At 35.7% G+C, this 12,437-nt stretch overlaps 1 protein-coding gene across 3 annotated transcripts in view; it reads left to right on the top strand.

Moving 5' to 3' along the window:
• Positions 1-12,437, top strand: part of ADAMTS19 (ADAM metallopeptidase with thrombospondin type 1 motif 19) — a 154,951-nt gene that overhangs the window by 133,124 nt on the left and 9,390 nt on the right. For 2 of the 3 annotated variants that reach the window (XM_075740365.1, XM_075740363.1), the window contains one exon: positions 1,182-1,334. In XM_075740365.1, the coding sequence (XP_075596480.1) occupies positions 1,182-1,334 (153 nt within the window). Of the gene's footprint in view, positions 1-1,181; positions 1,335-2,897; positions 3,044-12,437 lie in introns of those variants that run through there. The other variant, XM_075740364.1, reaches the window with a different exon arrangement.

The following is a 12,437-nucleotide window of genomic DNA, read 5'->3' as shown; positions in this document are numbered from 1 at the left end:
GTCCTCTTCTCAGCAGCACCCCTCCCATACCAGAAACTATGCTATGGGTCCCTCTGGGTTCAAAATACAAATAGCAGCTTCTAAATGTGGGTGCAGTCCCTTCTTCAGGGTCCTCTTCTCAGCAGCACCCCTTGATCCCCAGGCAAGAAAGAGCTAAGACATAGGGAGTGTTTTCAAAGATGAAAAGCAGATGCTAAGATAGAGGTAAGAGGAGTAAATAGCAGCAGTTCCTGGTTTGATACACAGAAGTTTATAATGCAAGGGCTGGTTGTGAGAAGAATGGTATTCACTTACAGAGGTGCAAGAAAGAAACCCGGATTGTTGAGCTGGTTTGCTTTACTTGAGAGATGAGAAATACGTGAGCATGTTTTTGTTGGAAACAATAAATATATTTTGAAGAGTGAGGTGTTTCCCATCACCATTCCTACTATCAACTTTATATTGGAAGGTAGCCATTACTGCTTCCTGCCATTATAATCAGCTTGGCAAAGGAGAGTTTTGATCCGCAAGCAGTGGGATGATCAAAAGTAGTGATAATGTTTTGAGAAGGAAATGGCATAATTTTTGGCACTGTAAGTGGGAATGGTGGAAAAAAACATAGATTAAGACCTTCTGTGCAACTTGAATAGAGTTTTCACATGCTGTATATGCAGTGAATTTGAATTTTCAAATTCTGTCCGGATTCTGGCATAGTTTTAGAATGTTTACTTTTCCATCTTAACTTTCTTCCCTCCCAAAAAGGTCTATTAAACACTAGCAGAGTTTTTCTGAAGTTGGTTCATATCTTATGAACACTATTTAGATTTTCTTTCATTGTATTTCCTTTCATTCATAGAGCAAAGATTGCCTAGTATTTTCAGTATTACATTTTGCATTCACTTCATCATAACTTTCAGATCTTTTCTTATCCAAAAGCCTAGTTTTTCCTTCAGCAAATAATTTCTGATCTAATTATGTATTTTTAGCTGAAAATGCAACAGTTATCATGCTGCCCCCTAAGGAATTTTTGTTTATTTGTTAGATTTTAACAAATCTGGTGTCTCTGCAATTGAGGATTGGAAGTCAGGAAGTCACTGAAGTCTTGAAATATTTATGTTAGCCTGGCAGAGGTCATTAGAAGGGGATAAAATGGGGTAACCATGACTTTTGTAGAAACCTGAAAAAAAATCTTTTTCCAACAGTGCTCTGTAAAGTGTGGTAAGGGAGTACGGCATCGGACAGTGAGATGCACCAATCCCCGCAAGAAATGTGTTTTGTCCACAAGACCTAAAGAAGCAGAGGACTGTGAGGACTATTCCAAATGCTACGTCTGGAGAATGGGAGACTGGTCTAAGGTGAGACATCCTTGATACTAGTGGGCCTCAGCATAATACATTTTTCAGGCTGAGTTCTTTGTAAGAATTGCTTTTATCAGAAGTGTAGGAGTCTCCCAGTTGAGGGAACAATAAGGCTACGAAAAAAAAAAAAACAAACAACCCAAAACATGTAGTCACACTGAGACCACAGTATAAATAAAAATCAGAAATATGAAGAAAGCATGAAATGAATCTTCAATATCATGCAAATCTGGTATGAATTTACTGTTGTCAGTAGGCAGGCAAACAACTCCAGAAACTGCAGCTCACTCCAACCTCACAGTTTGCATATTTCATTAATTTGTGTTTGCACATTTTATTGTTTTTTCCAATAACTTACACCCTCCAGCCTTACAAGGAAGCACCTTAAGCCTATTAAATTTCCACATAGACCATTTAATATCTCGGAAGCATCTATTACTGTCTATTCTGAACACTTGACATAGCTGTCAGTACATTGTTTCCTTGGCATATGGGTTTTGATTTCAGTGAGGTACATAAGCATAGGCCAAACTGTAACAGAAAATATTCGTTAAATCTCTGATTGAGTGTGTTATTGGACTGGGACCTTGAACATCTGATACAGTTTTGAATATCCAAAACATGATGAAATACTGAAATTGAACCTTGTCAAGGTTTTCTCTTGCCGTATCACAGACCACACTTCAGCAGGGAAATTGTAATATTTTTATCCTTGCTTCTCTTCATAATTTTGTACACAACACTTCTACTTTCTGTGCCTAGCATTATTGCAGCAGTTTTTAACTTGCTTGTATGGAGAAGTATTTAATGTATTTTTAGTTGTCTTTCATGTGATGTAACAGCTGGAAACAAGGACTAAAGCCAGCAGTGTATGAGTAGTCAGCCTTCCAAGAATTAGCTGCAAGTACTCTGTGGGCAACTAGTGTTTCATAGAATTCTGCTTGGGAGCTCCCATTTTATGATGATGGGGTACAAATTGTCACTATCATGTTACTATTTATTCCATTTTCTTTACTTTTTTCGCATTTAAAGGTTAGTGTCAATTGTGGGGGTTTTTTAGTTTTTTTTATAGTGGTGATCATTTAAAGTATTTGGAAATATCTTGGAAAAGCCTCACAAAACCTACAACATAATCCCCCTACCTTAGTTACTTCAAAAGCACAAAGTAGTATAACTATTAATTTTTTAAACAACAGAAGCAACTAACCTTCAGTAACAGGGTCACTTTTACAAGATGTGTTTGGCAGTAAAGTTAGTATTTGCATTTGCATACCACAGAACTGCAGTGAAAACCTGCTAGCACCAGCAGGGAGTAGACTATGGAGAAATGGCCATATGCTTTCTTAGTTGAAGCAGTCATTCAAATCAGGGTTGCTGAGGCTGTGTTGGGATCCTCAGACAGTTACAGTGTGTTCCCAGTGCCCTCTGGAGAAAAGAAGAGCTTTATTGTCTAATTCAGTAGTTTTCACAAACATCTATGTCGTAGATGAATGTACAAGAGCTTACTTCTTCCTGTTTAAAATTTACTGACAACTTGTATGTTCTGCTTTCTTCCTACAGTTAAAGCTGTAACACTGTCACCTCAATTGTACTTTAAACTTCAAAATTAGGAGATGAGGCAATATTTCATATGGAATTGACAAAACCTTTTGAACAGTTAACATACAGCCTGACTGTGACTTCTGCAGCTGAGATTTCCCAAGATTTATACCTAGATACTTTAATTTCTCTAGAGAGACATGAGTTCAATTTAAAATACATTTGGATTTCCTTTTTTTTTTTTTCCCCTGTTACTGTACTGTTCCATTGCTAGGGTACATATCAACATGAAGTCATGGCATACATGTTAATATGTCTGCAATGGAGGAAACAAATGGAAAGCTCAGATAAATGTTAATCTTTGCTCACTGTTTCTAACTCAGAGGTTCAGTGCAGCCTTCTGTGTTCACTGTTTTTGCTCTTCAGGATTGTTCTTGACATTGACAGAAGGCTGTTCCTTTGAGCAGACCCAAAGCTAGTGCCAAGACTTGGCTTGAAAAATTTAAATGACGCTTCTCACACATTGAAACAAGAGGCTTAATGTGATCCTTATTGGCGTTGCTGCTCTCCTTGAACTCCTAAGGCACTATTACTGAAAAGATAACATTATTAATAATCATAGTAGTGCTGTAATGGAGCTAATTTGTTCTAGAGGTGCAGTCATATAGAGATCAAATAATTCTTCTGCTCAATGTTTTAACAATAATCCCAAGAGCAAAGAAAATTTGATCAAAATTGCAAGCTCCAATAGGTCAATAAACACATCAATCCTTCTAAAACTCTGACTTAATTTAAAATTATGCTGTTTAACCTGGCCTGTATTCAGCATTAAACTCCATAATAGCTCTTAAGTCCGCAAGGTGGCTCAATATGCTAAACATTGCTGTTCTTAACATCAGTTGGGCTGTGTGCCTGCCCTCATCAGAAAAACGAGTATGAGAATAAAGTCTCAAACTGAGCTTCTGGAGCCAGCACCTAGTAATATTAGCAATTACATTGTCTTTTCCCAGTGAATGCTGTCCTTGGAATACCATGCTTAACAATGTAAAAGTTACCTTCGTATGAGGAAAGCTCATGGCTCATAGCTACTATCACGCCAGTTAGGGCAAGGCATAGCTTAGTCTTATTAGTAGCAGTGTCCTTTATTAAGCTGCCCATTGCCACCCACATTTCAAGGCTATATGTGGACAGGGTCAAGCTCAGAGGAATTCATCATCTAAAGAAAAAGAAGTAGGCAGGGGAGAGGTGAAATCAAATGCATATGAACTGCATATTTACACATCTGCCTGGCTTACTAGAGAAGTTCGGGCAGTTCTAGGGCACTTTATGAGGTGTATATGTTTTTTTTGCTATTATCTAGAATCTTCAGAACATTGGTGGAATAAATGAAGCATGAAAGGCAAGATGAAGTTCGGAAGGGAGAATAATTTGGAGAGTGGGTTTTGAAAATAATAATTAAAAGCTTAAGTTTGATAGGATAACATACCAGAAACTTTTGGAGACATTCAGCAGGAGATAATAGGATCAAAACACTGGGCAACAGAGTGGAATTCAGGAGTAGCCATTTGAAGGATGAAGAAATATAAAGTATATGTGTAGGAGACCAGAGGAGATAATATGGTTTAAGTTCTAAAAAGACATTTGGCTATGTAAGCTGGAAAAAGGATGCATTCAGTAGAAACTAAAGAAGCAGCAGCAAAATTTCTAAATAGTATCTATGTTTTTGACCAGAGATGTAAAGGAGTTATATATGACATCTGGGATAATGCTGTCAAAGCTTGGGATGGAGTTCACTTTGTCTATAGTTTGAAGAAGTGAAAATAGGGAGCAAAGGTTGATCTGCTAATTTTTTTCCAGTGAGTCTGAAAGGACGTGTGAAGCAACTGCTTGGTTTTGACACCAATAAGTCCCAGAATTCATGGCCTATTCCAAATTATTTACTTAAGACAGAACATACAGTGCTGTCTAGAAAGTATATGTGTGTGTCAGGGGGGAAATCCAGTCTCCAGCTGTTGTGGGGAAACAGAGTGAATGCAGCAGGTCACAGAGACATCTCCCAATTGAGTGGTGCAAAAAGCAGCTGTCAGTGATGAGGATTGCTTCTCTTCTATCCCTATCAAAGAACATGTGAAAATGGAGAAAGGGAAAAAACCTTTTTTTTGCTAACTATTCAACAGCACAGGGTATTCAACTTTTAAAATGTGTGCTTAGACATTTAAACAACCCCTAAATTTCCATAGCAAATAGACTCAACTGATTTCATCTCCTTCAATTAAAAAAATAGAATTTGGATAATATTAATGTTACAGTTTTACTGACAAGGTAGTTAGTTAGCCTTGTTTTTATTCTTTGGATCCCCATCCAAAATTGTTAGCTCTTTTAAATTACAGGAATGGAACAGTGCTGGCCATGAGGCAAAATATGACACTATTAATAGATTTATGGACAAAGAAATTATGTGACTTTTGTGAAATAATAGAAGTCAAAATAATACTGGCATCATGTCAATAATTTTTATATTGACTGAATTATACAGGTAATTTCCAGTAAATTATGTCTTTGTTTCAGAAATGAAGTATGAACAAATCATATGGAAGATGTCAATATAATGAAATGCGAGTGGGGAGTTTTTTGTGCATTTCTAACCAATTCTGTAATATTACCATAATTTTTTTCAGATAAAGTTTTTTTCATAGACCACTGTATTTTGCCTGGAGTAAATGTAATGTCATGTTAGTTTCTAGAAAAACAGAACAAGACCACCCTCAGTAATAGGCAAAAGCACTGATAAGACTGGCTTTTAAAAGCTGACTATATTCATTTAGCATACACAAAAAATCACACATAAATGGGAACTTCTGGTATCTGTGTCACACTTAGATTTGCTGGGATATCTTTGCTGGTTTTCTGCTACAAGCCTCTTTAGGGTAAGCAAAGTTTTTGGGAATGCCAAACTGGAATCAAAAGGCAATTATGGGTCGATGTTGTGTTGTCTCATCAATTGCATTATCTGTAAGTGGAGTTATAATTAGATAAAATTAAGTCGTGGTATATCAATAGTTCCCATCACAATTGAGCCTTGTTAGGCCCCATAGAAAAACAAAGCCAGAACAAACAAGAACAAAAGAAGCATACAGTTCCTGCTGAAAGATGCTTTGCAGTCTTATCTGACAAGTGACATAGTAGGGGGAGAACTGTATGATCAAATAGATAATGAAAAGGAAAAGAAGAAAAAAAAAAATTTTAAAACCACCTGATAACAGTTACACTTTTTTTTCTTATGTGTCCTAGGAGAGGGTCTCAAGCAGAAGGTACAGCCTTTATACATTTGTTCTGAACATTCCCTTCAAGAAGTAAACAAGTGAGTTCCCATAATGACCTTCTCATGGAGTACAAGAGATGGTATAATGCAAAAAGAAGGGGAACACATAAAAAAACCCCCAACCTTCATAGCTAGAAGATGCCTAGATGATGGCAGCATGTAGCAGAGGCAAATACGAACCCATGCTTGAGCAGGACTGTATAGCCACAGTCTTGTTGCACAATGTACAGCATGCTGCAGGGTACCATCTGAAAGAGTGGTATGAGGGAAGAGGAGATTGACTTATACAGCCACTGTTGTTGCCTAAGAAAGAAAAGGGTAATATGGATGAGTTCAGCAACTGTATGAAATTGCTTTGGGTTGTGCTGATTTTAAATAGTGTTTTTCAGGGAGGCATGCTGAGATGCATGCTAGGGACACAAATCAGCAGTGAAAAGGTGGACTTCTAAGTCACCTTCATAAACACTAACAGTTAGAGGAAGTCTAGGAAATTTCAAAAGAAACGCAGATTTGAAATGTATCTGAACAAGCTGTGTTTTTCTTACTCCCTGGTAGTAGAAGTAAAATTATAAAAATGCTGCTAAAATAGATAAATTATGTTTTCTTCCACATATGCCCAGCACTATTTCAGAAGTAAATAGAACTTTGAACCCTTGCAAATTTTCTGGGTGTTCCATCCAGCCATACCCTCTGTAGTTCTACCTACAGCACAAAACCATAGCTATAAGCAAAGCAGTCTGTCTTACTAGTGTTTGGCACTCCTTATAATTGACAGGTATGATTGACTGGACTCTGGCTTACTGGTGTGAGAAAGATGTGTCTATGCCATTCAAAACAGACTTTTATTTCTAGTGAAGCAGAAATTGCTCTGTCAGTTGGCATGAATTTTAAAAATCTTTTCACATTTTATGTTAAGTTGAATAGACTGTAGGTATCTACACTATACACATGATCTCTATTTTGCTGTTTTCTATTGTTGACAACTAACTGTCCCTTTAGCTTCTATAATTACCTTCTGTACTGGCAGCTTGTCTAGCTGTTTATTGAATTGCCAGATTAGCAAATCTGCCCAAAAAGATAGATAGCTGTGATATAGGTATTTTAGTGGTATACTGGATTCAGAGATCCAGGGCATCCACTGAGCTTCTGGATCTGACACCTTTCCATACAAATTGCTGTCTTCAGAGAAATTACTGTTCCTACAAGCCTTACTGAAGAGTGCCAGTGTGGATGTTTGGTAGCCTGAAAAGTGCTGATATTGTTTGTTAGCATTAATGGCCCTTTTCAACTGTTATGAACAGAGTCAATGATCTGGACTCAAAAAACTGCATATATCAGATTTCCAAAATGCTAATTTATAACTATTTTTTGGTAATTTTAAAAATTGTCTTTGACCGTACACAATAAGGTAAAAAAATTGAATATATAGAATAGTAAGAATATTTCTAAAGCATTCTTTAAAATTAAAAAATAATTGCTTCAGCTCCCAAAAATTAAGCTGAAATGTTTTCATGAGAAGTGGATTGATCAAACAAGGTACTGTCAACTGGATAAGTTCTTGGAATGGCTTTTTTTGGACGAACTAGGTGAAATGCTTTTTGAAATTATACAGAGTAATACAAAGGTATAGCTTCAGAAAGTTTGGTTAAACTGTTAAGCATCATGGCATTTACTGAACATCTTAACAAAGAGAAAATCGTATATGTGAGTTTGTATTGCAACATTAAACTTTGATACTGGATCTTATTTTTATAAAAGGAGATGGGGATTACCTTCAAGGGAAAAAATGAATTACAAAAACCCCCCACCTTAGCTATAATTATTAGACCTAGAAGTACAAGTAGGATGCCTTTGAGTAATTGTGAAGTGTTTCTACTACAGAAGATAGCAGTTATTTGTGCTGAGGCTTGCTCAATGCTGTCTTTCAACATTTTGATGTTGTAATCTCTTGGAGCAAACAAGGCTAAGCAAAGGAGACAAGTTCATACATAGCAGGACATGTGTCATGCACCTACAAAGTCAGAGGTCACAGAGGATAGCAGTAGCAGCTTCCCATCACCTCCTTTGCCACTGTTGCTGTCTTCCAAGCCATTCTAGTGCAGTCTAGATCAGGCCAAATACCAATTCCCAAACTTTTATGGTTGTGAGCCTTATGGCACCAGGCCAGGCATTACTGCTGCAGGGGACTTACATATAGATATGAACACATATAGATATAAACAAAGATTTAAATAAAGAAAAACATTCTTGGGAATTGCTGAATAGAAGCAATGTTCTATATCCAGGACTTCACTATGTGCTTTCCCAGAAATGCCTACCGATTTTTGTTGAGGGCTGTTGGGATCTTTGAACAATGAGTCTTCTGAAAGGTTGATGCATAATTCAGCAGGTAGATAAATGGTGCTTTACCAGTGAAATCTTTATTCTAACACTCTACTACACAACCATTACAATGCAAAACTTTATAGCCCAACTAGCAGGATGTATATCCCAGAGTACTCTTCTCAATGCAGAAGAGTAGTAGGGCCAAGCATACCTTCAGTATCCTTGTGCTGACACTAATTCTTGCTCAATCAGGCTCAGTTTAAAAAGATTATTCTCAAGAAAATTTTACAAGATAGGAACTACACTGACCGTCAGAATTTCAGTGTCCCAAGGAACTATGCTGAATTTATGTTAAAAAAATACCATCACATAACATCACAGGTAAGAAAGGAGCGAATGGATTAGAAGTAACATCACACAGCAAAGGAGAAGACAAGACAAACAAGAGCAGCAACTTCTGTTTTATCTTCTCTTAATTTCAGTTAAGTGAAATTCTTGTTCCCATTCTATGTAAGACTATCTCAGTAAACAAACTGGAAAAAGTCAGTTTATCTGACTTTTCATGACTGGTCCCAGAATTTGGAGGAGAACACCTGATAGTTTGAACCACATACCTTTTTTATCTTTTCAGCGTAGGCTTTTGCTGCATGTTCATTACTCTGTCTTGTCTTAATGTTCTTGCTTTTGCTTAGTGACACACATCATTGAGCAAATAATTTCATTGGTCTGTTCATGATAGTGCCTAGATTTTTTTCTCTGATAGCTGACAAGTCATTCCAAAGCTGTCAATGCATGCAGGAAAATTCAAATACCCAATCCAGTGCTGAGACTCAGTCCAGCAGGCATTCTTTTGCCTGGTGTATCTCCATCTCTAAGATCATCTCTCTCTTTCCAAATGTTTACCTCAACATCTCTGACTGTATCTGCCAACATGTAACTCATTTACCTGGTTCACTTAGGTTCTGTTAGAATTTATGTAATGTTTCTGCTTGTTTGGGATCTAATTGATTTTTGTGCATTAGAAAACCTTTTTTCTTTCATGCATTTTGTTATCCTATCTTTCATGCAGTTAATGTATATAATGCTGCTTCAGGTGTTCATTCTTGGTGATAAACTTCATTTCTATGAAATCCTCATTTTGTCACCAAAGTATTTATTGTTGTTTATTTTTTATTTTGTTTTAATCTATGTGATTCTCACTTTTTACTGTTTTCTAATAATTTGTAACTAGTTACTAGCTGAAAATACTTTATAATTAATAACTAATTCTTTAAAATTTCTTTTGAAATAATTGTTTCAAATTAAAGTCTGTGATTTCTGACTTGCAAGACAGAGTCAGAATAATTCATTATTCATGTACCAGTTTTAAAGAATTACAGGCAATATTACATATTTTTAAATACTGTATGAAAGATTAACTTTTCTGCTTTATCTGTGCTGTTTCATGCTGTTGTTCATAGATTTATGTTTAATCCCCAGAGTTCCCTCATGTAATCTTGCCTCAAATACTTCCAATAATGTTGACATAAACCAGAGTTCACGCAAAAGTAATGATCATTCTTTCATAAGTTTATCACAGAATCACAACAACTCAGTTCAACATTGTCTATCTCCTGACCCTCTGATAGTTCTCTCAGGACAGTCATGCTTTTGGGTGACCTCATCATACATAATGAAAGTGTTACACTTCAGTATGGTTTTCCTACTAATAAAGCAGTTGTTAGAATAATTTTCTGGAAATCCATTTTCTTCCAATGAAGAATATGTTTAGACTTTTTGAAGAGAAAATTAACCAGTGGAAGTTTTATTGATAGTTGTAAGTAATTCTTCTGCTTCATTTTCTCTGTTTTAAGGTTTTTATTCCAAAAATAATGACCCATATGCGGGATCATGGTATTTCAGAAAAAAAAAAAAAACTTCCTTAGGCTTCCATTTCCTCATAAACTCTCAATTTGTTGTGGCATTTTTTTTTTTTAATATCTTTCATATGCATTTAGCTGAGTTGCCTGCTATCACTTCAGATCTTCATGATTTAAAACTTGGTAGATATAGTGAATAGAAGTAAAATCATTGTTAGGGATGAGCTCTTACTTTTACTACTGGAAAAACTAGAGAGTGCTACATAGCATGATGCTATTTAAAGACAAATAGTTAATTTTATGTAATACAAACCAGCTTTTTGACATATGTTTCTTTGATTTCTGAAAAGTAAATAGATAAATTAGTAGAAGTTTTGAAGAGAAAGGGGTTTCTTAGAGGAGTTTTTCCCCTCCTATGACAATTCCTTTATGTCCTTAATGGGTTCTTTGAATTGTCTTCTCATTAGAAATGCCATAATCCTTGAATTGTTTTTGTGCTGATCAACTATGCTTTTCCCTGGAAGGTTTTCTACAGAGCAGCAGGCCAGCATTGTGATACATGCTAACATTAAATTATATACTCAAAGGCTAATATTTCAAATTCTTTTCAAGACTTCATTTGCATCAGTCCAGAATGACATACACCAACTAATATAATTGGAAAGATTAGGGTAATTACAATGTCGTCAAATCTAACTGCTTCCAGATTCTTGTTTGTGTGTTTGATAGTTACAATCAATGGAAAGTCATCTTCTGCCAAAATACCATGCAGTGATATCTCAGATGTAAATGTGTGTGATATAATAATGTCTTATTCATCACTGAGCACTAATGGCAGTAATATATACAGTATGCTATATAAAAGATTTTTTACAAAGTGTTGGCAGTATAATATTGAGTCTAATCCTATAAGTGTGAATCTTCTTACAGAGTTATGACTTGCATCTATACAACTAGTTTTATCATATGGCTCTAACAAACAATTGTCTCTTTCTGGTTTCTTTGCTGGCATACTTCAAAAGTAACATACAGCCTTAGGCAAACCTTTAGTATCTTTGGAATTGGTAAAATATCCATAAAGACATTGAAAACAAGCCATAGTTCTGTAAAAGTGCTGTTGACTGGAGCTGTTTGTTTCCTTGGCTGGAGGGTAAAGATCCTAAAGAAATGGTGCTCATACGGTTTGCTTTCACTTCCCTCATCTCAGAATATCACAACCATCACAGATCTATTTTATCAAAAAAATTAAGTTGACTATTTGTTTTCAGCTCTATATCTGTATTGCCTTTATAAACCATGAAGGATAAATACAGTTTACAGAACTGGGAAAATAAAAGCTAATGCTTCACATCACTGAGAAGCATGGAAATAATTTTATGGTTGCCCTATAGATGTATAAATAGTAATGGTCTTCAGTCAATTTAGGGAGTATATCACATTTAAGCTTAAACAGGGATACACATTTTGCTGGGCACCTTTCCCTGAAAAATATAGATACTAATGTGCTGGTGCAACTGTTGACTAAAGTTTTGGACCAATTGCCTAACTCTTTTTTCATAGACAAGTCAAGCTTGGGAAGATAATAAGGGTTTAAAATTTTATTTTTTTAAAAAAAGGAAAGGAAAGAAAAGGAAAGGAAAGGGAAAGGAGGAAAAGAAAAGAAAGGAAAAGAAAAGAAAAAAGAAAAGAAAAGGAAAAGAAAAGAAAAGAAAAGAAAAGAAAAGAAAAGAAAAGAAAAGAAAAGAAAAGAAAAGAAAAGAAAAGAAAAGAAAAGAAAAGAAAAGAAAAGAAAAGAAAAGAAAAGAAAAGAAAAGAAAAGAAAAGAAAAGAAAAGAAAAGAGAGAAAAGAAAAAGAAAAGAGAAAAGAGTCCAGATTCTTGAGATGAGGATAGGAAACCATAGGAACCCTATCTCTAGCCCTGCTTATGAAAGGTAAGCTGGGGCTCTGTCTATCTTACTTTAAAATCTTACCTCTTGTGAACAGTTACCCAGTACTAATTATTGCTCCAGAAATAAGAGCCAGAAAGAAAAATGAGGGGGAGGAAAAGAACCGGG

Source organism: Balearica regulorum, chromosome Z (assembly GCF_011004875.1).
Source record: "Balearica regulorum gibbericeps isolate bBalReg1 chromosome Z, bBalReg1.pri, whole genome shotgun sequence".
NCBI lineage: Eukaryota > Metazoa > Chordata > Aves > Gruiformes > Gruidae > Balearica > Balearica regulorum.
The sequence above is the reverse complement of the archived record's forward strand: the minus strand, read 5'-3'. Positions and strand labels throughout refer to the sequence as shown.